The sequence below is a fragment of the Pelodiscus sinensis genome, chromosome 3 (assembly GCF_052426305.1).
Source record: "Pelodiscus sinensis isolate ZL-2025 chromosome 3, ASM5242630v1, whole genome shotgun sequence".
NCBI lineage: Eukaryota > Metazoa > Chordata > Testudines > Trionychidae > Pelodiscus > Pelodiscus sinensis.
The window spans coordinates 33829954-33854504 of NC_143054.1; the positions used below are offsets into that span (position 1 = coordinate 33829954).

A 24551-nucleotide genomic window follows, 5' to 3' on the forward strand; every position below is an offset into this window, starting at 1 on the left:
CCTGCGGCAGAGCAGCTGGGGTGCTGCCGGGTTGGTCCGGTAGCGCCACCCCTCTGCGCTGCGAGACCAATCTGGCAGCACCCCAGCTGCTCTTGGGGATGCCTGAGACAGAGCAGCTGGGGTGCTGCCGGGTTGGTCTCGCAGCGCAGAGGGGTGGCACTACGGGACCAACTCGGCAGCACCCCAGCTGCTCTGCCCCAGGCGTCCCCGATTCAGCCGCTGCTGGTCAGTTTCAGCAGCGGCTGAATCAGGGAATCCAGGCTCAGAGCAGCTCCAATTGTCCGGCTGCCCGGAGCACTTCCGGGTTCCTGATGGTACCGGACCATCAGGAATGCCGGAGCATTGGATGCCGGACCAATGGAGTTTTACTGTACTTGGCAAACAACTGGAATCTTTGGCATCTGGTGTACAAAGCTACCCCCATCATTCCAAGTTCTGACTCATGATTTTTGAGTGCCTGGAGTTAGCAATACTGCCTGTACATCCACAGCACAGAATCGAGGCTGCTGCTTTGTTTCCATAATGTCTCATGAATGCACATGATGTAGACAAGCACTAAATGTTGCATGTAAGTCAGAATTTATATTAATTTATTTACAGACAAAATCTGCCTTTTTTCTTGATAGTGTTACACCAAATAATGGCGAGGGCAGGGGAGAGAATTGCTAACAGACACATGTTCACACAGTATCCATTTGAGAAACTCACAAACCAGAAGTAGATCTTGTCCCCAAGACAATAACATACCAGAGTATCTTTAATTGCATGCAGACACTGCTGGTTTTTTCCTTTAAACATATAAATAAAACCAAATTCCTAAAATCTGCACTCCTGCTTTAGCATCTGGCCCTGCTCATGAGAAAATTACTGAAATTCAATAACATAACAATTATACGCAGTCTTATTGAAGAGAATAATGACTGCTGAAATGTGCAATCCCAACAGAAGGCTGCACTTGCTGATAGTGTACTAAATCTTCCACTAAAGCATTGTTTTTATACCTGCACTAAAATCTTTTACATAGATGTGCACTGGATGAAATCAGAAATGAGCATTTTGAACACTGGAGTGACAAATGGAAGTCTTATTATTAAAGCATGGGTCAAAGAGTGAGCTCACCACAGTCATCATCCCCGTTACTATTGCATGCTTCAGTACTCCCAGCCTGACAGACAGACAGAACAAGCTATGAAGTGTGAACAATCATTTTCTCAAATGAGGCATGTCAGAAATGGGCTGAAAGGAAAATAAATTCCTGTCAGCTATGTTACTTTTTTTTTAAACTCTGTCCAGTACACCAAAACTGAGCTATCACATAGTAGAGTCTAGGAAACATGGCTATTATAGAAAAGTACAAAGACAGAGCACTCAAACTTCCTTTGAAATTAACTTTTGTCATTTTAGGAAAGAGCTGTGTCAAATGAGATTCTGCTGTTATAGTTTACTTTAAAAATCATGTACCATATTTTATAGGAAAAAACAGCATCCAGACAAGTTCTAAATAAAACCACATAGTATAGTTTCAGGCTTTAAAAGAAAATGATAGTACACCTTTTTTTACCTTCACAGACTATATCTAATATTCTCCCATTGTTTAGTATGCACAGATCAACCAACATATCTATAGACTGCTAGCATGTGACCCTCAGACAATCTCTAACCCATGCTGAAAATTATATTCCATTCTAGACCAAAGAAAATCTCACTTTTCCATACCCCTCACCTTTATCCTTCAAGATCCAATACTTGGTCATCCTCTTTGAAATTCCTCACACAAATAAACTAGATAGGCCAGTCACTGACACATGTTTTACTCTTACATTTACAGTAAATGTAAGAGGGTCATAAACATTTGACTTTGAATAAGGGATTGCCAATCTGAAAAGTTGAGAAACACCACAAAAGACTATCATCTCTATTGTACCTGTATTTCAACAGCTTCTAAATGCCTGCAATTTCTCTTAGCCACTGAAACTAAGAGGTAGAAACAGGCTAGAGTACTTACCAGTATGAACTTCTCCTCCATATGGAATGAAGGAACCTCTTCAAATGTGACATGCTGCAGCAATGTTAAATAGAAATTCTTTTAAAATAAAAAATGTCATTACTATTACATTTTCATTTAGAAACCTTATGAATTTGACATGTGATCTAGATCATGATTCTCTCCTTTTTTTTCTTTCTGAGGCCCACCCTCAACATACTACAAAAACTCCAAAGCCACCAGTGCCCCAACAGCTATTTTGCTTCATATACAAGTTAGGGCCAACATCAGAAGGCAGAAATCAGGGCAATTACCCAGAGCAATTACCCATGCCACTGGAAGCTAAGTTGCTCAGGCTTTGGCTTCAGCCCCACTAACAGGCCTTAGGGCCCTGGGCTTCAGCCCTGCACAGCAAGACTGCAGCTTTCTGTCTTGGGCCCCAGTGAGTCTGACACTGGCCCTGCTTCGAGGACCACTTAAAACCTACTCACAGCCCCCCAACCTACATGAAAGACAAAGAACCAAACTAGTATAGGAAAAAATAGTTACTTTTGAAAGCAGGTGTGTTGACTGCTTTAAGTAGAGCAATAATGCTCATGCAGTTACCTAATTATGTTAGGTACTAAATCTCATAACATAGTAACTTGTAAACTTAGGCTAGAGAACAAAAAGAAAAACATACTTTGCAACAAGGTAAATGACAAGTTAATTCTAAATACATAAGTCCGTGAGAATTTTTATACCTGATTATGTGCTGGTGAAAGGCAAAGTAATGAAGATCAGACTAAAAAGTGTGAATTTACCTGCTTTTACTAAACCATCAATGAGATCATCAACTCCATCCCCTCAGCCATTTATATTACCTAAGAAGGCCAGAGAAGCATAAAGGTAGCTGAGATGCCTCAGTTACTGCTGACGCAAGAACTGTGTCTTACAAGAACCCCTTCACACCCCTCAGGCAGGAGCAGGAAGGATTGGAGAGTGTGGTGCACAGCACACAAGAGTGAAGAGATACTAGCAAGAGTGATGGCCCATAAGGCAACTCCAAAGTCTCCCTAAGTTGTAGTTAAATCAGGGTCTTCACTTATTGAGCGGGAGGGAGGGCGGAATGCGTGTAGTCTATAGCATTAGCCTATAAGTTTTTGCTTATTAGTTAATCAGTTAATCGACTACACTATTACATCCCTAGCTGGAACAGTGTCTCCAGGGTTCAATTTTGAGGAAGGACCCTTGTCTAAGGATGCTACAGGAGATGCAGGGATGTTGTACGTTCCAGGTGTGAGGCACAACAGAGAGATTTCCTCCATGAGTAGCAGTTTTATTTGCAAATCTCTGGCTCTTCTTGTTCTGGCCATGAGCTTCTTACAGTGGGGGCACTTCTGAGGTAAATGTGCTTTCCCTAAGCAACAGACACACCAGCAAAGGCTGGAATAGACAATCTGCATGTTAAACAATGTTTAAACCTCGGGAACCAGGCATAGCCAAGGGGCCAGTCAGGGACTGCTGAAGCAGGGATCTGACATTTTTTTAAGAAAAGAAAAAGGGAGCCTATAGGACAAGTACTACAAAGGAAGGTAGGTAAGTTTATCTGGTTAGGAGAAGGTTTCCTGAGGGTGCTGTTGTTCCAACTGAAGCCAAAGGCAATAGAAAAGGAACTGAGGGGATAGCTGGCTGCACATGTGGGATGGCTGCTCCAAATGGCATGGGCTGGCTGCCTCACCTATGCAACATACCGAGGGCGCTGCTACCACAAATCTCCTACTAGAGGCAAAGAGGCACTAAGGGTACATCTAGACTACATGCCTCTGTCGCCAGAGACGTGTAGATTAGGCTACCAGGCATAGGAAAATGAAGCAGCGATTTAAATAATCGCCGCTTCATTTAAATTTACATGGCTGCCGCGCTGAGCCGATCAGCTGTTTGTCGGCTCAGCGCGGAAGTCTGGATGCGCGGGTGTCGACATCAAAGGCATTTGTCGACCACCCAGGTATGCCTCATCCCAGGAGGGATACCTGGGTGGTCGACAAATGCCTTTGATGTCAACACCCGCGCGTCCAGACTACCGCGCTGAGCCGACAAACAGCTGATCGGCTCAGCGCGGCAGCCATGTAAATTTAAATGAAGCGGCGATTATTTAAATCGCTGCTTCATTTTCCTATGCCTGGTAGCCTAATCTACATGCCTCTGGCGACAGAGGCATGTAGTCTAGATGTACCCTTAGACACCTAAAGTGGAGCACCCACAGAAGGACTCCTTGAAGAGCTTTGGATTGTTTTTCCTCTGCTGATAGCAACAACAGAGCTCATAATCATACAAGTAAGGTCCTATTTAGAGGGAATTTAGTTAAAAGTTTGAACAAATCCCTTCCCAAAATAGTAATTAAATATCAGTTATTTTCTATTGTGGTTGTGTTATTTGATTCTGAAATCCTGGATGGTTATCAGATCAACCAATTGTTTTATATTAGCAAAATTGTAGTCTAATACGCTTTTTATCTCACATCCTATAATATTGTATGCTTTTGTTAAGGACAGTTGTGTTATTGAAACTAAATGAATGAAAAGAGAGGTGGAACTGGTATTCAGTGAAACAACTTGCTTAATTAAGATTTGTTTTATACCCTATCTTTCTTACAAGGTTCATACTGTAATTAAACAGATTATTGTAGGCAATTGGCCAAGACCTGACGTATCCTCAAGCTTGCAAATTCGTGTAATAAATTCCAAGAATCCTCTCGGATTCCTAAATCTAAGGGTGAACAGTCATGCTTTCTTGAGTTTGAAATCTGACAAAGACAACATTTATTTTGTCGCTTATAAACAAATATTTCTAACTTTTGCCAATGTATTGTGTGGTCTGTGCTGGCTGCTTATTAGTTTCTAGACAGAATAGAGTGTAAGGTATAGATTTTGACCCATAAATCCCTAAATGGCTTCAGGTTTTCTTACTTGAGAGAATGCCTCTTTCCCTGGGCCATATTACCACAAATAAGTAGAAACTCTCAAGTTCAATCATTCTCCTTTTAAAAGCCAGGGAGCTGATAAGAAAATGTTCTCTGGCTGTCATCTATGGACCAGCTCCCCTCTCCTTGGTCTGAGCCCACATCTGCTCAGAGAATGCTGCAAGAGTTATTTACCAAGGGAGCAAAGTGAGGGGTGGCACAGAAGCTGCAATGCCCCAGGACCAGCAATGGAGGCATGGTAATTCAAAGAAATGAACAGTAAATACCACCTACATGCTGATCAATCAATGACTACAAAGATCCCAACCCATACTCAAGCATTGACCTCCCTCAAGCCCCTCCCTCTCCTAAAATATTGAGGCTTGACTGTGCCCATGCCTTATGCAACTGAAGTGCAGGGAAGCAGAAAGGAATAAACCTGACTTTGACCGAGCTATGTAATGGCTCCACAGAATCACAGCCCTGTGATCAGGAGAGAACATAAAGTGCACCTTATCTGCGCCATGGAACAACTGGACAGAGAGGGGCAGCCACGGAGTAGATAGGTTTCTTTTAGATATATATTGACACAGATGGCTACGTCTGGACTGGCATAATTTTCCGCAAATGCTTTTAATGGAAAAGTTTTTCCGTTAAAAGCATTTGCGGAAAAGAGCGTCTAGATTGGCACGGACGCTTTTCCACGAAAGCACTTTTTGCGGAAAAGCGTCCGTGCCAATCTAGATGCAGTTTTGCACAAGAAAGCCCCGATCGCCATTTTCGCCATTGGTGTTTTTTTGCGCAAAACAGTTTTTAGCTGCCTACACTGGCCCTCTTGCGCAAAAACATTTCCGGAAAAGGGCTTTTTCCCGAATGGGAACGTCAAAGCATTTGCGCAAGAAGCACTGATTTCAGACAGTAGAACGTTAGTGCTTTTGCGCAATATCAAGCGGCCAGTGTAGACAGCTGGCAAGTTTTTGGAAAAACTTGCCAGTCTAGACGCAGCCAAATATGTATTAGCTTGAATACTACTTTGCCCATTTTCACAGAGTTTAAGGCCAGAAGGGACCACTAGATCACCTACTTCGTCCTCAATGAAGGCACAGAGAAGTGACTTGTTCAGGGTCACATAGCAAATCAGTAGTAAAGCCAGGAACAGATGCCAGGTCTGCCGCCTCCTAGTCCAGTGCCTTCTGTGCAGCATCACAGAGTCATAGACTCATAGAAAATTAGTGTTGGAAAAGATTCATGAGGCCATCTAGTCCCTCCGCCTGCAATCATACATTGCCAGTTCAGTAACTGAAATTAAGGTACACAGCCCAGCCCATTTTCTGACACAGGGACATTCAGCATTTGTCTTGAGTCCTGTGACAGCAGAAGCTCCGAACCATCTTTTGTTATTTACAAAAAAGTAATAGAAGACAGCCCTAAATAATAACCAATAAATATACACTGACATGAACTGATTCCTGTTACGGAAACAAGAAGTAACTGGGCTCAATTTTTGCAGCAGAAAGCTGGGAAGATATAAAATATCACAGACATTTGTAACAAAAATGAGTTGCTAAGTTTGGTATGTACTCCAACAAATCATGTCATACACCTTCCCTAAAATCCTTAGGACAGTCCACTGTGGAGCAGTATGATCTGGTGAAAAGAAATCAGTCGCCGTTAATTTTTGTGGAGGGATGGCTATCAAACCCTCGTCTGATAAAGAGGGTTTTACCCATGAAAGTTCATGATCCTATATATTTGTTAGTATCTAAGGTGCCATAGGACTACTTGTTATTTATACTTGTTAAAAGGTCAATCTAAGGTCAATTCTGCATGCAAGATAAGAATCCACAGGCTAGAATCTTCTGCTGCTTCTCTGAGACAGGGAAATGAGAAGACCCAGTCATCTGCAAGTCAATTCCTGTATCTGATGCCCATTTTGGCAAGGAACAGTCTGTTGCATCATCCAGCATTTTAACTGAACACAATTCCTATGAACTATGGAGGGAGCTGCCTGGCCACATCTGCAGTGGGAATGGACCCTTTTGCCTCTTTTCCCAGTCTTTTTGTTTGGATGGTTTTTACTTTTGCACAATATAGTGTACTATAGCAATATGATGTAAAACTTCCTATTGCAAGTCAATATCACAACTATCAATACTTTAATAAGCCTTGGAGTTAGAATTCCAAATTCCATTTGGAAATCACTTGCAGCTGTTTTTATGAAATATTTCCTCTAGAAATCAAATTTTCCTGACCTGTTGGCAATTATTGCACTAACATAGAAAGGGTTAGGTTGGACCGAAGGAATTTGCTATTGTGCAGTTCAATCTTGGTGAAGATCCATACTATAAGCAGTTTCTAAGAAATTTCTCAAGAGATGTCAGCTAAGCATGCCAGAGGCTAACCTCTTCTTTTGTGATTTGTGACTTATATTTGCATGATTTCACACTTGATCCATAGCGTAGACTGTCAAATGGATGTTATAACTCAGAATTAGCAATCTAATGTGTGAAGATTGATCGGAAAAGCCTAGAAATCAATTTAAGGTGACATATGAATGTTGAAGCTCAATTTTCAGAATGAGTCCAGATATAGCTCAGCAAAGTGTAGTTTTAGTCCTATTTTTCATTAACAAGTAGTATCTTGTCATATTCATAGGTAGTTATTGGCTTACTTACACCCATATATTTACCACTTGTACAAGAACATGAATTTTTCCTATTTTTCAGTTGGATTTCATAAGCAAGCTTTATTTTAAATCCTGTGAGGCTTCAGAAGACTAATAAGACTATGAACAGTCTAAATGATGACAAAACAAAATTCCTTACTTCCTAATCTAAATTTCTCCCTTTGATTTCAGTCCTATAAGAGGATGAGCACCTCAATAAAGCCTCTGGGAGCTGACCACTCAGATGACTGGGTTCCCTCTCCAAATGTACTTACTGCTCAAAAATAGATACAGCATCTGTTTAAAAAAAACAAGACAAAACCCTGTCTTCAGCACTCAAAATGTTTTATGTTACTTATTATGGTCCAGAAATGTTTAGCAGCTGCCACAAAGGACATTTCAAAAGTTGGTGTATGTGTGAGAGGACGTGATTACAAATATGCTTTTTTTTTCTTATTTCCACAAGAGTCTCTGGCTTTCTTTTGTAGTTCAAAGGTGTGTGGGGCGAGCAACAAAAGATCTTATATGTAAAGGTCAGTTAGTGCGTTTCACATTTTCCATCTAATCCTTATGGTCTTATCTGCTACTGTCTTCAATATTTGCTAAGGTGGGAATTTAAAAGTTGTGAGGAAGGTGAAAATGATTGATAATCTGCATTCTCATGAGTTTAACTATAGCATCCATGCACTTCAGTTCAAATATAAGGTGAAACATGACAACTGCAATGTAGAAATTGATTTTTAAATACTAGTTGGAAATGTCATTTATCAAATAAAGAAGCATCTCATAATTCAATGTCCACTTATGCCCCTTGAGTGACAACAGCTGATTAACATCACAGCTCAGAAAGAACAGGTGTTCTGGTGCTTGCTTATTATGAGCTTAAAGAATATTTTTAATATTTGGAAATTCTTACATATTTTAATATCAAAAGATACCTCTCCATTCCCAATGTTATCTTTGCTATAATCCGTTTGTCTTTAAATTATGTGTACAAAAAAGGATCCAAGTTTTACAGTGGCTATAATGAAAAGGAAACAGATGTCATTTATATGACAAAGGAAAGAGAAGAAAGTCTGTCTTTGTTGTGATCTACTGGTTATTTAACAGGACTGGGAATCAGGTCTCAAAGATCTCAGCCCTAGACAAAATACTTTGTTAAACTGGGGCTAACACAAAGCTTGCACCAATAACATAAGGAAAATAATCCAACCCTACTAGATCAATAAATGAGCCAGTGCTGTGATATTCAGAAATGGAATTTGAAAACTTCCAAATGAAAAGAGTGTTAGGTTCCAGAGTTTTGGGTTAGCCAGCCATAGAGAATAGAACCATCCATTACAGTTTGAGTCTATGATCTGGACCCCCACCACCACCAAAGTTCAGTGATGCTCAGATCAAATGGGCAGTCTAGTTAGAGCTATAACTTCTTTTAAAATAAAACATTTTAAATCAAAGAACTCTAAGTGAGGGTCACCCTTAAATGATTAAAGGTCTGAAAGTTGGAAATGCAGATTTATACAGCCAGATACTCATCTGTTTTCAATTGGCCAACATGCATTGACTTTTATGGTGCTGCACCAATTCACACAAGCTGAGCCTCAAGCCCATAGTTTCTCAAAAAGGAGTGATCCTACCTCTGTGCCTCCAGACTCTACCCATCATGGTCCTAACCTAGGTGTCATCTATTGCCAAATGTCATACCCTTGGTTCTGATTCAAGGATTAGCATCTATGCACAGCATTAAGCATATTGAGTTGTGTCTCTCAGGTTGGAATGCTGGGCCCAGCTGGACCCCTTCAACTAAGAACAAGTTATCTCTGACTCTCACGCACTTTGGCCTTGACAAAGGAACTCAACTCAACTTCCATGGGAACTCAGCTGCCTTGATGTTTCATAGAGATGTACAGTGGCATTGTCAGGGAGAGGACCACATACCCGTTCAGCCATTGATATACTCAAACACAACACGGCATGTGCTACCTTCCTTTTTGCCCAGAAGAGCATGGGGAACCTGAGCCCAATTCCAGCATGTCTTGACAAATCTAGCAGTGCCAGTAGCGGCATTAAGATTAAACTTATTTGTAAAGGATGTTTCACACTTATGAATTCTGGGAAAGTGACCATGTCAGCCCTAATCATATCTTTTTTGTTCCTTTTAAATGTTAATGAACACTGGTTTCATGAGGTTTTATTTGTAGCTAATGTGCTCTGTTTCTAAGGTGGCTGAGGTACATGTGTAAAAGATTTAAATCACATTAAATATACCCAAAATATAAATACCTCCATATTAGTATCTAGATCTCCCTCAACTACATCAAACACATACTATCAGTATTGAGTCAGACTACTCTTTAAAGAAGATGATCTCACATCTGGGTCAAACAAAACACTGCATAATTAGTAAATATCTTGTTCATCTCTTCATTTCCTTTATCTTCAGAGCTCTTCTCAACCTTGATAGCATTAAAACCAACATTGCATTGCTTACTTTAGTTCAGTTAATATGGGTATGTCTACACTGCCACCCTAGTTCGAACTAGGGTGGCTAATGTAGGCATTCAAAGTTGCAAATGAAGCCCGGGATTTAAATATCCTGGGCTTCATTTGCATCTTGCCAGGCGACGCCATTTTTAAATCCCCCTTAGTGCGGACTCCGTAGGCAAGGAGTAGGTAGTTGGAATTAGGCTCTCCAATTCGAACTACCGTTATTCCTCGTGGAACCTCCGCACTAAGGGGGATTTAAAAATGGCGGTGCCCGGCAAGATGCAATGAAGCCCGGGATATTTAAATCCCGGGCTTCATTTGCAACTTCGAATGCCTACATTAGCCACCCTAGTTAGAATTAGGGTGACAGTGTAGACATACCCTAAGATCCTAACCAAAAAACTACAGATTTCACTTTTCTACATAAGATCATGTGTTAAGCATATAAGTGGCATTCAGAAGCTGCGCAACAATGCTTTCCTGTTCACTGCTCTGTAATTATGTCATTTGTACTTTTCTTTTCCTAAGTTAATTTGTTCTGGTAATTTGTATGGGGGAGGGGTTCTTTGCTGAGACACGAGGTGACCTTGTGATTTAAAGAAATTTGTCTAGACCATGATATTACCCTCTATTCCATTTTCTTGAGTCATCTGAGTTTATAAAGGTTAAACCTGATAAAAGCTCCAGAAATAAAAATTTCACAAGTTAGAATGTGAACTGTCCTATATTTCATGCACAGAGATACAAGGTCTGACAGCTACTTAAGAAGGTTATGCAGTTCAAAGTTGTACTAGCTTGTTGTTTCAGAGCTATTTTTATTACACTATAATGGTAAACAAATTTAATTAAATCAGTATGCGTACTTCAAGCTACATTGTATATCCCAAAGTTAGTATTGTTTTCCAACATTCAAATTAAGTTTCGGCTTAGTCGAAAATTGCTTATCTATAATAACTCTGCTGTAAAGATAGCATCGCTTGACTCTGACTCTTGTTCCCTTATGTTGGCAGCACAATTAACAAGAATTCTAGCTTTCAGGAGCACTGCAGTACTGGTATCTGAGCCCTAACCCAAATCCCTCCATTCTAATCTACTATCTGATGAGGTTCAACAAGGACTAGTTCCACTTAGGACTGAAGAATCCCATGCACTGCTACAGGCTGGGGACCAACTTGCTAAGTGGTAATTGTGCAGAAAAGGACCTAGGAATTACAGTAGATAAGAAGCAACCATGGGTATCTGATTCAAAGCAACAGCTCTCACTGCCATAGTTATTTCATCAACGGTTGCCAATGCAAACCAATACCCTACAAAGACCTATTTTTCATTGTATCTCCTGTCTTGGAAAAAGAATTAGTAAATAAGCATTACTCTACTATTATGTATTATATGTATTATCGTAATGCCAAGAAGCCCTAGTCATGGACCGTGACCCTATTGTGCTAACAGCTGTACAAACACAGAAGAAACAGTTCAAAGAGCTTACAATATATGGACTGATGGAGAGTACTAGGGAACAATAAGACAACATTGGACAGCATGATGGGCAGTAGTCTCACCAGCACACCAGCAGCCTAGTCATTGTTCGGTTTTTACTCTGAAATGTGAACTGTCCGTTGGACATAAAAACCTGGCAGTTCAGAGCCCTCAGCACGGCACTGATATTCTGTCCTTCCATTAGAATCCCAGTGTGATGGCCAGTGCCCACTGGAAGCAATGGCTAGAGTGCCTAGGGGTCAGTCTTCTCTCCTGGACCACATTCACATCTGATGTCAGTCTGTCTTTTCCTTTGGTTGGGGTGCAGTCAACCTGCTGGTTAGATTTTCCATTCAATCCCATCTCTTCCTAATGTGGCAGAGTGCCCATTCAGTGCTAGTGCAGGGGTCTATACACCCCATCACAATCAGAAACAATTCTGAGTTTCAAGGATGGTATGTATAACTTTGGTTATCCTTCTGGGTGTGAATGCATAATACATGTTCTCTCACTCTCTTCTTCAAACACTATGTATGTAGGCCCAGAATAAGGAAAACATGGGTCATAAGCATATGCTGAAGCACTGTCCTGAATCAGGGCCTTAGTCACAGACAGCTCAAGGAGTAATATTGCCTGTGTTGTTCCAAATCTTTCATCTCTTGCATGTTAGTTCTCAATCAGAATTGTGCTGGCCTACATCAAACATTTGTATTTTATACAAGAACAGTTACGAGTTCATGAATACTGCATTGTATAAAGATATGGCTAAACTCTGGTGCTTATCATTAGGGAAAATGTGGGTAGGAAAGGATTTATTTTATATGCAGGAAACAACAGCTATTTCATCTTGTTTGTACAGAAGTCTGTCTCCTGCTGATATGAATGCTAGGCTGCAAGCACATTTCTGATCAAGTTTAGTAATTAAATTTAGCAGCAAATATGTTTTCTTACCAGGTTTGAGAATTTTTTGCTATCTCAGTGATTTATGTCATGTTGACCTCGGATCAAGGTATTTTAAATTTAACTGAGGTGAAATTCCTTCATTTTCCAAAAGCATATGGCTTATTGAGGATTCTTTACATTTCCTCGTTATGTTGGGACTGACTTGAAATGGATTGGACTGTTTCTAAAATGCTATTCTTTTTTTGTAAAGGTCATCACATGACAGCAAAGGATCAGCATGTCATTCTGCTTGAGTATGTGATTGTTATTACTTTATTCTACCTAATTTAATCATCAAACTTATTCATCTCATGAGATGGTAATTTTCTTGCAAGTACAATTATATTTCACAGTATGCCTGCTGATTAGGCAGAAACAGAGAAATAACTCATCAGAAAATTGAAAAAAAGAAATTAAGTATCAACAATATGTATAGTAAAGATTATAGTATTTGGCAGTCGCTAATTAAACTCCCTCATTCTCAAATGTATTAGCCATGGCTTAATCGGAAGCATTGTATACATACCCAATGAATAAGTAAAGATCACAAAACCAGCCACTAAAGGTTTACACTTCTAATTGTGCAAGAAAGATGGTGGTTTTATTGTTTGTTTCTTTATGTCATGAGGAACTGTCTTAACTGATGATGTGGAAGATAGTCCCCTGTAGTAAACATGATATTTCATGAGTTGCAAACTATATCCTGGCCTGCAACATTAAAATCCTGAAACAGAGAAATTAAAAGAAAATGTCAAAACATAAATTACTGTTGTGATTACTAAAGTACCCTACAATATGCTAGATGTTGATGTAGGAGAAAGAAAGAGCCTGAAGCATTGGCCAGGTGTTTGAACCAAAGTAAGCAAGAGTTATATACTATGAGTAACAGACAGACCATGTCAAAAGCAAATGTTTGCCTGCAAGTCAGTGTCTCTTGGTACTAGAACTGCTAGCACTGATAAAAACACATGAAATATGAAAATTGCATACCATCAGGAGAGTACAGAGACATCCAGCTTAGTACATGATAAAATAGTTTGAAACAGCAAGAGTGAAAGCATAATAATGGGTAATGAATGCTTTGGAGGAAAGCACAAGGGGATGTACCAAACATGTCATTAATGAGTAAGATGATACGTACAGTGTGTATCATAGATTGTTCATTTCTGTCTATAATGTTGGGGTACCTCACTTAACTATTTTGCCAGCCTAGGGGATGATAGTGAAATCCATACTATTGATTGATCCATGCCTATTGTCCCGGGTACAAACATGTAGGGGCTCGGAGGCCATCTGGCTACCAACAATCATTAATGTACTCCGTTCGACAATAAACCTGACTTGGGTGCCTTCGTATCTTATCTCTGGTATTGGCACGCTCACTACTGGTCTATCCAGCTATGTAGACACTCTTCTCAAACCCTTCGTAACCAATACCCCCAGCTATCTCCGAGACACTACTGACTTCCTAAGGAAACTACAAAACATCGATAACCTCCCCAATAATACCATCCTTGCCACCATGCCACCATGGATGTAGAAGCTCTATATACCAACATCCCACATGAAGAAGGATTACAAGCAATTAGAAACACTATCCCAGAGGACACTACTGCCAACCTGATAGCAGACCTATGTAACTTTGTTCTCACCCACAATTATTTCCAGTTTGAGAACAACTTATACCTCCAGATCAGCGGCACAGCCATGGGTACACGCATGGCCCCACAGTATGCTAACATCTTTATGGCTGACCTAGAACAACGTTTCCTCAACTCCCGTCCCCTTTCACCCCTCCTCTACCTACGGTACATCGATGACATCTTTATGATCTGGACGCATGGCCAAGAAACACTGGAGATATTCCACAGAGATTTCAACAACCTACACCCCACCATCAACCTCAGCCTGGACCATTCTACACGAGAGATCCACTTCCTGGACACCACCGTACAAATCAACAATGGAAAATTAGACACCACTCTCTACAGAAAACCCACCGACTCATACAGTTACCTACATGCATCCAGCTCCCATCCAGAACACACCACACGATCCATCGTCTATAGCCAAGCCCTTCGATACAACCGCATCTGCTCTAATCCCACTGACAGAGACCAGAAGCTTCAGGATCTCTACCAAGCATTTATAAATCTCAACTACCCACCCAGAGAAATAAAAAAGCAAATTGAAAGAGCCAGACGAATACCTAGAAACCATCTACTTCAAGACAGACCCAAGAAAACCAACAATAGAACACCACTTGTCATCACCTACAACCCCCAACTTAAACCTGTCCAACACATTATCAATAAACTACAGCCTATATTGGAACAGGATACCATACTCAAAGAGGCTCTGGGAGACAGACCCATAGTCTCCTATAGACAACCACCTAACCTCAAGATGATTCTTACCAACCACCACAGGACATACCACACTAATACCAACCCTGGTACCTTCCCTTGCAACAAACCCCGTTGCCAGCTTTGTCCACATATTCATTCTGCTGATACCATTATTGGACCTAACCAAGTGAGTTATAAGATCAAGAACACATATTCCTGCGCATCCAGAAATATAATCTATGCTATCATGTGCCGAAAGTGTCCGTCTGCTATGTACATTGGACAAACATCTCAGACACTTCGCCAAAGGATTAATGCCCACAAAACAGATATCAGACAAGATCACAAAGAGAAAACAGTTTCTTGCCACTTTAACCAGAAAGGACACTCTCTAAATGACTTAGCCACCTGCATTCTGCTACAAAGACCTTTTACATCTGCACTTGAAAGGGAATCCTCTGAACTGTCATTCATGTTAAAATTCGACACTTGCCAACAAGGACTTAACAAGAATTTGAACTATCTCACCCATTACCAAGACAGTTTCCCCAATTATCACCTGTAATACCATTAACTCACAAACATCCCACTCTCCCTACCTTTAATATCATCAATTCACAGACACTTACCTTCCTTCCTCCCCCTTCCCCCCCCCCCGCATCCCCCTTCTGTTCTGCAATGTGATTTGTCCTTTTCATATTTGTTCATTTTTTTAATTGTATCCTTTGGTATATATGGTTGTGACTACTTTCTTCCACTATTTGATCTGAGGAAGTGGGTCTGGCCCACGAAAGCTCATCATCTAATAAACCATCTTGTTAGTCTTTAAAGTGCTACATTGTCCTGCATTTTGCTTCTACTACCCCAGACTAACACGGCTACATTTCTATCACTATTCGTATCTTATCTGAGTCTGTGGTCTTTGGGGGCTCTTGTGAAGTCTATCATTGTAGCAACCTGCACAGAAATGGCACAATATACTAAGGGAGCATATGAAAACACACACAGCCAAATGTTTATCATTACTGACGGAACAGAAGGTTGTCAGGACGCCACACCACTGAATCCTGAATTTACTATAGAGCTGTCCTGAACTACTACAGTTGTATACACAAGTAGGATGACATCATAACTACAAATAGCCATTTACAATCTCATTTCTCAATCTTGCTAACTTATACACATACTTACATTTTATGCATTGGGAACATTCCCATTGACCTCAGTTAGATTATTCACATAAAATTAAACTGTCAAAAAAGTCTTTGCAGGATTGGGGCCTAAGGCTCTGGTCTTGCAAGTGACAATACACACGCAGAAGCTACATGCACACAGAGCCCCACACAAGTCAATGGGGCTCTGTAACAGCATATCACACTATAAATTGCAGGTTAGCACCCTAACAAAATGTATATAAAAGTGTACAAACAAAAACTATCACTGGAAAGCACTGAAGAGTTCACCAATTCACCAGTCTAAACAGTTGGATATTTCAAGCTCAATCTTGATCTGAGAGGCTATGTCTACACTACAGTGTTATTTCGAAATAAGCTATTTCGAAATAGTTATTTCGAAATAACTCATTTCGAAATAACGCATCTACACACAAAATGCATTTCAAAATAGCATTTTGCTAAATCGAAATAGCACATTCATACTGAGTAGACGCTGAATTGCATTTAAGGCCGGCCGGAACCAGGTCCGGCAGGGCATCAGGTCAGGAGTGTCTTTGTGTGGCTGCTGCCTGAGGCTCTCTGAGGCCTGTGCTTAAAGGGACCCCCCTGGACAGCCGGGTCTCAGGTTTCCCTGCTTTCTTGCTTGCCTACCTCGATGAGGGACAGGAAAGCATTTTGTCTCTGTGTGATCTGCTTGCCCTCACTCGGGACACCACAGCACTCTGCAACATGGAGCCGGAGCTGCACCCAGGCACTCTGGTGCTTCTCTTGGATGCGTTGCTGTGAGCCTGGCTGCACTTTCTGCAGGCTGCCATCCAGGAGGTCCATCGGGGGGCTGTTAATATCCAGTAGGCCCTGCAGGAGAGCTTCCACCCTGAGGAACACTAACAGTCTCCCTGGTCTGCCCCACTGGGGGCCTGTGCCTCATTCCTCCCTCACATCCTTCCACTTAACCCCCGCCCAGCCAGCCTTCCTGATGTAAAATAAAATACATGTTTTTTCATAAACACAAACTGTCTTTATTTAACAAAACTGGGGGGGGGGGAATGAAACTCTTGTGAGATTGGGGAGAGGGGAGGGAGAAACCTGGGAGGAGGGAGCTGGAAGGGGGTAGCAAAGGGAAGAAGGGGGAGGGGAAGCTCAGGGCTCAGGGGTGGGGGTCTCGCCAGACCAACTTGATTTTCATGCAGACCAGCTCCTGGGTTTGCATGTGGCCTTTGGTGGCCAGGCTGGCAGCTATCCTACCATAGAAGGCTGCGTTCCTAGTGCAGACATCATGGACGTTGGGGGTATCCCCCCCAAACCTGAATAAGGTCCATGATCTCCACCCTTGACCAGGAAGGCGTCCACCTTCTCCGGGCCCTGGCAGGCTCCCGGGGAGCGGTGGAGGGCTGGCTGCCAGTGGCTTGCTGGCTCATGTTCTGGGGCCACTGGGTCAGGGGCAGTGACTGCTGGCTCTGGGCTGGCAGGCTTGGAGCTGGCATAGGCACTGTGGCCGGAGTCTACTCCTTTAAGGGCTCTGGGGAGTAGGGGAGGGAGAGGAGTGTTCTTGGTTGAGGCTGGAGTGGCCACGAGGGCACCCTGAGAAGGCTGGAGGACCCCTATTTCGAAATAAGTGTCTATACAGTACTTATTTCTAAATAGCTATTTCGAATTTGGCTTTATTCCTTGGAGAACAGGTTTACCAAATTCGAAATAAGCGCTCGGCTATTTCTAATTTATTTCGAAATAAAGGTTTGGCTGTATAGACGCTAGGAAAGTTATTTCAAAATAAGGGCTGTTATTTCAAAATAACTTTGCTGTGTAGATATACCCACATAGAGTTCATTGACAGATGAATGAACTCATTGGCACCTGAATGGGTTCCTTCATTCAAGGATCTCAATACAAAAAAGCAGGTATCATTATTACTGTCTTTTTACACAAACGCGAGGCACAAACACACGGGTTCCCCTGAACAATTATATGGCTGAATCAACAGTAGAACTCAAGGTCTCTAAACTCCCAGTCCACTACTGTTATCACTAGACAACACCGTCTCTCTCTCTGGACATATGAATTTGCACGCCCTGTAACTAGCATTACAAGTTATATGGAGATGCATCATTATAATTAATCAATCAGGACTATTTAATGTTTAAATCTAGTTTTCTTATCTCCATTTCCCATCCCCCAAAGACACATCTGCTTAAGAATTTCACTTTTAAGAATTAGTTATTAATGTATTTACATTTATACACACGTTAAAGGGGAAGGCTATGCTGGCAGTGATTTTCCCCATAGAATTTAAGCTAATGATTTAAGATTTACCTACTTGAAAAAAACCCTCTTTCCTAACCTCCCCACTGTTAAGGTGATTCCAGCGGGGCTCCTGAATTGTTATATATTCTAGGAGTCCTTCCCATGAATTAGAGAGACTTACCTCTAAAGTAACACTTCACAGTTCCTAACCAACAGCAATACTATTCCATATAGCCCATAACCAGAAAGCTAGGTAACTTAAAAGCTAAAACCATCATCCTTCTCCAACAATTCACCACTCTCACAATTCTCCTTCGATTTTCTTCACAAAAAATCAAAGACTAGCTTTGCAACATACCCTAACTCTGTGCTATGATGAATGGAGAAAGGATCCTCTGCCCTGAAGCATCTTGCTACATCAGAAGGGCATCATCTCAAGCACCTTTACTGATTTATAGCACAAATGTATGGCATGCTGGGTTGGTGCTTTCTTTGTTCTGTAAAGCCAGTATCTTAAACTCCACCATAAAGCCACCCTTAGGGTCCCCGCTTAGGTCCTGTGTCCAGGAGAACTTGGCCAGTCCTGGGGATCAGACCAGTGTCCAGCAGCTATTGTGAGATGATTGTAGTGCAAATATGACTATTTCACCTTCCCATCCTCAAGAATAGCCCTGCAAATAGGATACTAGGCAAGCTGAATCAATGGATGCTACTAGATATGATGGTGTCCACAAGACAAGGGTAGGGGGAACCCATGCCCTGAAGCACTTATTTTAGCAGTGATAATATGGATCATGATTTTATATCATATAGTTATTACATTTATGGTACAGTATAAAATTTCATTTATGAGGAAAAATATATTTCCTTCATTTTTAGTCAAGAAAGTTCAAACTGGAAAGAAAACACATTTTTAACAGGCAGGATAGTTAACTATTGGAATATCTTCCTAAGTAATGCAGTAACCTTTCCATCACTTGGAATCTTTCCATTGAGACTGGATGGCTTTGTAAAGGTATAAGTTTGTTCAACCAAGGGCTGGGTGAAATTCTCTGACCTGTGTCAATGCAGATGGACAAACTAGACTATCATGGTCCTCTCTGGCCTCAAAATACATAAATCTGTAAGTTTGCTGTGAAATTAAAAAACTGCCTTAAAAATGTGGGTCCCATATCAGTTTAGAAACAAAGGAATATTTTCATTTCAGCCTTGGACAAATGTCAGAGCTGTAGGACAGGTCTACACTTAAAATGATGCAGCAGTGCAACTGTGTCATTACTGTACTTCTGTGAAGATGCCACTAGAACAATGTTTTTCAAAGTGGTCTGCGGACCCACTCTGAGAAAACCGCTACCAGGCTACTTTGGTTTGTTTACTTATTGGCTCCGCAGCCACGGAGTCTCACGGCTCCCATTAGCTGCTGATCACTGTTTGCAGTCAAGGGAAACCGCGGGAAGCAGTATGACCCAGACCGCTGCTTCCCACGACTCCCCTTGGCTGCAAATGATGAACTGCAGCCAATGGGAACCATGAGGCTTCATGGCTGCAGTAAGTAAACAAACTGGAGCGACCCAGTAGCAACTTTTGCAAAGTGGGTCCGTGGACCACTTTGAGAAACACTACACTATGCTGATGGAAGAGCTTCTCTCATCAGCACACTTAATCCATCTCCAGGAGAGCTCGTGGAATGAGGTGTAACAGTTAACTCGAACTAAGGACTTAGTGTAGCCACGGGCAGTTAGTTTGGACTAGGGGGATTTAAAAATGGCGCCCGGACAAGAAGATGCAAATAAGCATTTGCAACTTCGAATGCCTACATTAGCCTCCCTAGTTCGAACTAGGGGACTAGTGTAGACATACCCTCAAATATTAAAATCTCTCTTACCTCTATAGCACAACATGACATGACATTTGAAATCATCTCTTTATGTTTCTTTTTTGTCATTAATTTGTTCTGGTATTGTTTCCTTTTCAGGTTGTTTTTCTTTTTCTTCTTCTTCTTGTTTGGATTCTTCCTTGTTGTCTATAAAATACATAAAAAATGTTATAAAACATTTTATAATCAAATTCTTTGTGTTCCTGTCAAATAAATATACATTTGACAGCAGTAAGCTCTCCCTAACTATGCAAAATACTCCTTTCAAGAAATAACATGTTTAGCTCCAGTAAAAGAAGCTGAAAACAACCTCCATGTTAAATAATCATATGTCAGTGTTCATTAGACATAACAGACTCAGGGTACGTCTACACTGCAGCAATTTTCTGGAATAATGGTCATTATTCTGGAAAAACAGTACTAGTGTCCACACTGCAACTAAGTTATTTTGACAAAACGTTGAAATAACGGAGGGCTTTTTCCAATGGCAGTAAACTTCATTCTATGAGAAATAAGGCTTTTTCCGAAAAAGCTTCTTCAGAAAAAGGCATGTGTGGATGCGGAAGAGGGCGTGCTTATGTAACCCCCAAGGAGATTACCTAGATTCCCGGGGCCTTGTCTGCTGGCAGCTCAGGGAGAGGTACACTGAGTTTGCCTTGGCTCCCCCTCTCTAAAAGGGCAGAGTCTGCCCGAGAACCCATACGGAGTGAAATGCCCCTCCCAGGGAAGTCAGGAGAGGGAGGAGAAGCCATTGTTTGAGGAGTCTGGAGCCAGCCAGGGCATGGGGAAGGCTGGCTGTGTGGGAGCTAGTAAGCCCCAGGCCTGCATGCAGGGTTTTCCCCTGAGAACTAGCCTCCAGGGACCTGAAAGAAAGATCCCTCAGCTGGGTTTTATTTCTCCACTGTTGATTCCCAGTTTGTAGAGTTTGCTGGGAAACTTCCCCAGCCAGATTGAGTTAGCCTTCCAGCTCCATAGGTGAGACCAGTCAACACATGGTCAGCTCTGCTCTGCCTGCTAGTTCAGGGCTGCTGCCTGCCTTATGTGTGTCTGAATGCTGGGGTAGGAGATTAGTTTGAATTGTAGTGCATGGTGTAACCTGCACCTTGAGCCTTGTACCCCTTTGTGGTGAGGGGAAATTCTGGGACCATAGCAGCCTGATCCCTGCCAGAAGAGACCAGCCCCTCTGCAGTGACCGAGTCATCTCTGAACCTGAGGCTCATTCATGGAGTGTGTGAGTGCACCATCTTTTAGTCAGTCAGGGAATTTGTTTGGGGGATTTTATAACCTGCCGCATATTAACCCTGTGGAGGGATTTACCACCTTTTCCCACTTGTGAGTCCTTTGAGCTGTACTGGACCCAGTCAGCCCCACTGCTAAACCACTGCAGAGAAGAATTTTGTGGTCATAAGTCATCAAGGGCCCCAACAAAGTATGCGTGCCAACAGGACACTAATCTTACAGTTGCTGGGCACCGGTGAACTTAAAAATAGCGTTTTACCCTGTTCTGTTATATTTGTCTCCTGTTTAATTTAATTGTGTTTAATATAGTGTATGGCTACGTCTAGACTGGCATGATTTTCTGGAAATGCTTTTAATAGAAAAGTTTTCTGTTAAAAGCATTTTTGGAAAAGCGCGTCTAGATTGGCAGGACGCTTTTCCACAAAAGCACTTTTTGCAGAAAAGCGTCCATGGCCAATTTAGACGCGCTTTTCCACAAAAAAGCCCCGATTGCCATTTTTGCGATCGGGGCTTTTTTGCGGAAAACAAATCTCTGCTGTCTACACTGGCCCTTTTGCGCAAAAGTTTTTCGGCAAAAGTCTTTTGCCTGAATGGGAGCAGCATATTATTTCCACAAAAACACTGATAACCTTACTTGAGATCATCAGTGCTTTTGCGGAAATTCAAGCGGCCAGTGTAGACAGCTGGCAAGTTTTTCCGGAAAAGCAGTTGCTTTTCCAGAAAAAGTGCCCAGTCTAGACACAGCCTATGTGTTTGTGTTATTTTCTGGGAGTCTCCAACTATCTGGCAGGTAAGTGGGGATTCCACTGGGTTAGAATTTTCCTCCCAAGCTGCTCTGGTGACCCTGCCAGGAAGGAGTGAGGGGGGTAGAAGCATCGCCAAATAAATCCATTGGAAGAAATAAAGTTGAGTGGGTGGCAGGATCCAGAAGAACCCAGACCTGTCCATCAAAACCCGTAAGCAGATTGGCATTAAAGAAGGTAATCAGGTAGAGAGGGGATGCTACACTAACAAAAAAAGAGGCCTCAGGAAATAACACAGGTGCCCTACTGGCCACTCCATCCACACTCATCACAACTCTATAGTTCTTGTCTCCTAGCAGCTCTTAAAGCTGCAGACACACGGGACAGGGCTTTTGGCAGGAAGCCAGCCCTGGGAGCTGCAACACACTGTGCGGCTGCCACTGCCAAACATCTGGGACCAACGTCCCAGCCTCAAACCCCCCAAGATCCCACTGGTCCTCACAGGGAGCATACAGGGGCAGGCAAAGGCATTCACCATCTTGGTCTAGAGAGGAGATCCTGGCCCTCGTGGAGGTATAGGGCGAAGAGGGGACCCTCCAGTATCTCCGCCACAGAACACTGGCATCTACGGCCAGACGGCCAACAGCCTGGCCATGAGGGGCCACCACTGCACTCTGGAACAGGTGCATGTGACGGCGGGCTGGACCCCCGCTCTGGAGGCCGCCCGAGTGCAGCTTTTTGGGGAGCACAGACCAGCAAACGCCGAACCTGCCACACATGCGCCAGGGGGCTACCACCCGAACACGGCAGCACTAGGACCCTGCAGCCACCGGCCTCCCTTAGCGTGGGGGCGCTGGATGGTGTATCACGGGGAATTCAAAAGGGAGGGGGGACTGAAGAGGCAGGGGGAGAGCAGGGGCTAATTGTGCTCTCGCCCCCAGGAAGCCCAGAGAAGGTAGCCCGCAAGAAAGGGGCGGACGTGACTGAGAGTGAGCTTCCCAGGCCTGGCAAAGGAGACTGACGGACGAAGGATGCGGAGGAATCCAAACTGATACTTGCAACCAGGCATAAACTTGCGGTGACTGTGGGACGGGTACACTAACAAGTGATAAAAGGAGGACAGAGGCAGAACAAAGGGGGGGGGGGGCTTAGGGTGCACCCCGAACCCTGACTTTGTTACAGTGTGGAGCAAGGTTAAAGAGCACTGACAGGGTTACACTAGGGCCAGGGGCTAGCATCGGCGAGGGAAGCACCTCTGATGGTGGACTCTGAGTTGGAGATGCACATTGTTGACCGCCCAGGGGTCCCAGCCCAGGAGGAGGAGAAGGAGAAGGAGGAGCTGGAGGAGGAGGCAGAGATGGGCAGCACCATCACCACCATCACCCTGTAGCCAGTACCCCAAGTCCTGGATGTCTCCCAAGCATCCTCCGAGGCCGGAGAGGGATCATCAAGTGAGTGCTCTTAGTTTTTCACACACGTAGGGCGAGGGTGCCGGGCACTGAGGGGATGGGGTGCGATCGTTGCTCAGCCTTCTCAGTCTGGCCCTCGTGCTGCAGTCCGTGCACGTAGATGCACGTGAAGCGCCAATCTGCACCATGCAGCCCCAGGAGACAGCCCAGAGCTCCTGCTCACAGGCTTTGGGGAGGCCATGCATGTTTCTGACCCCCAGGGCGGATGCCCTTCCACTAGCAGTCACCACTGGAAGGAGGCTGGGGACAAGGGCACACGCACAGCTGTACACAGGCTCTGGAGTGCTTCATGATGCACACGGGCATGACTGCATGCTCGAGGCACCACCCGCTCCTGTAAACAGCGCTGCCAAGCGCAGGTGTGTGCGCAGCCCCAATGGAAGCCCAGGCTGCACTTCCCTGCCATGCTCAACCCCACTCCAGCCCCCACCTCTTGCCTATGCCCTTATTCTCCCAGGACCCCCCACCCCAGAGGTCACCGAGGTCCCGAGGTGGAACTACCAGCCAAACCATGTGTCAGTCTCAGCCCCAGCTCTGAGCTTCTCCATTGCCCTACAAGGTTCTCACCCCACATCCCCACAGCCAGGTTCTCAGCCTCCTTCTTCCCCAAATCCAGGTTCCCAGCCCCCCTTCCTCCCCAGTTAATTGTATCTCAGAAATTCAAACAAAGACTTATTTAAAAAAAAAACATTGTTTTTATTGAGTGTACAGGGAAAGGGAGAAGTGAGGGGTTGTTGTGCGAAAGGCAAATGGGGTCAAGGTACAGGCCCCTAGTAGGGAGGCTGGGGAGAGTAACTGGGGTCTTTCAGAGAAACTCTCCCTCAGGGCCTCCCCGATGCGCACTGCCACCTGCTGGGCCTGGAAGATGACAGCTGTGCGTGGCTGCTCAAAGGCTCATCTCTCCTGGCTAGCCTCTGTCCCCCACCCTGGAAGGAAGGCCTCCCTCTTCCTCTCCACAATTTTGT

At 43.2% G+C, this 24551-nt stretch overlaps 1 protein-coding gene across 2 annotated transcripts in view; it reads right to left on the bottom strand.

Moving 5' to 3' along the window:
• Positions 1–13061: 13061 nt before the first annotated feature.
• The window catches only part of DCDC2C (doublecortin domain containing 2C), a 128401-nt gene continuing 116911 nt past the window's right edge, over positions 13062–24551 (bottom strand). The window contains exons 12-13 of one of the 2 annotated variants that reach the window (XM_075923537.2): positions 20145–20282; positions 13062–13219 (exon numbers count right to left, since the gene is read on the bottom strand). In XM_075923537.2, coding sequence (XP_075779652.2) covers positions 20185–20282 — 98 coding nt within the window. In that variant the 3' untranslated portion in view covers positions 13062–13219; positions 20145–20184. Of the gene's footprint in view, positions 13220–20144; positions 20283–24551 lie in introns of those variants that run through there. The other variant, XM_089777059.1, reaches the window with a different exon arrangement.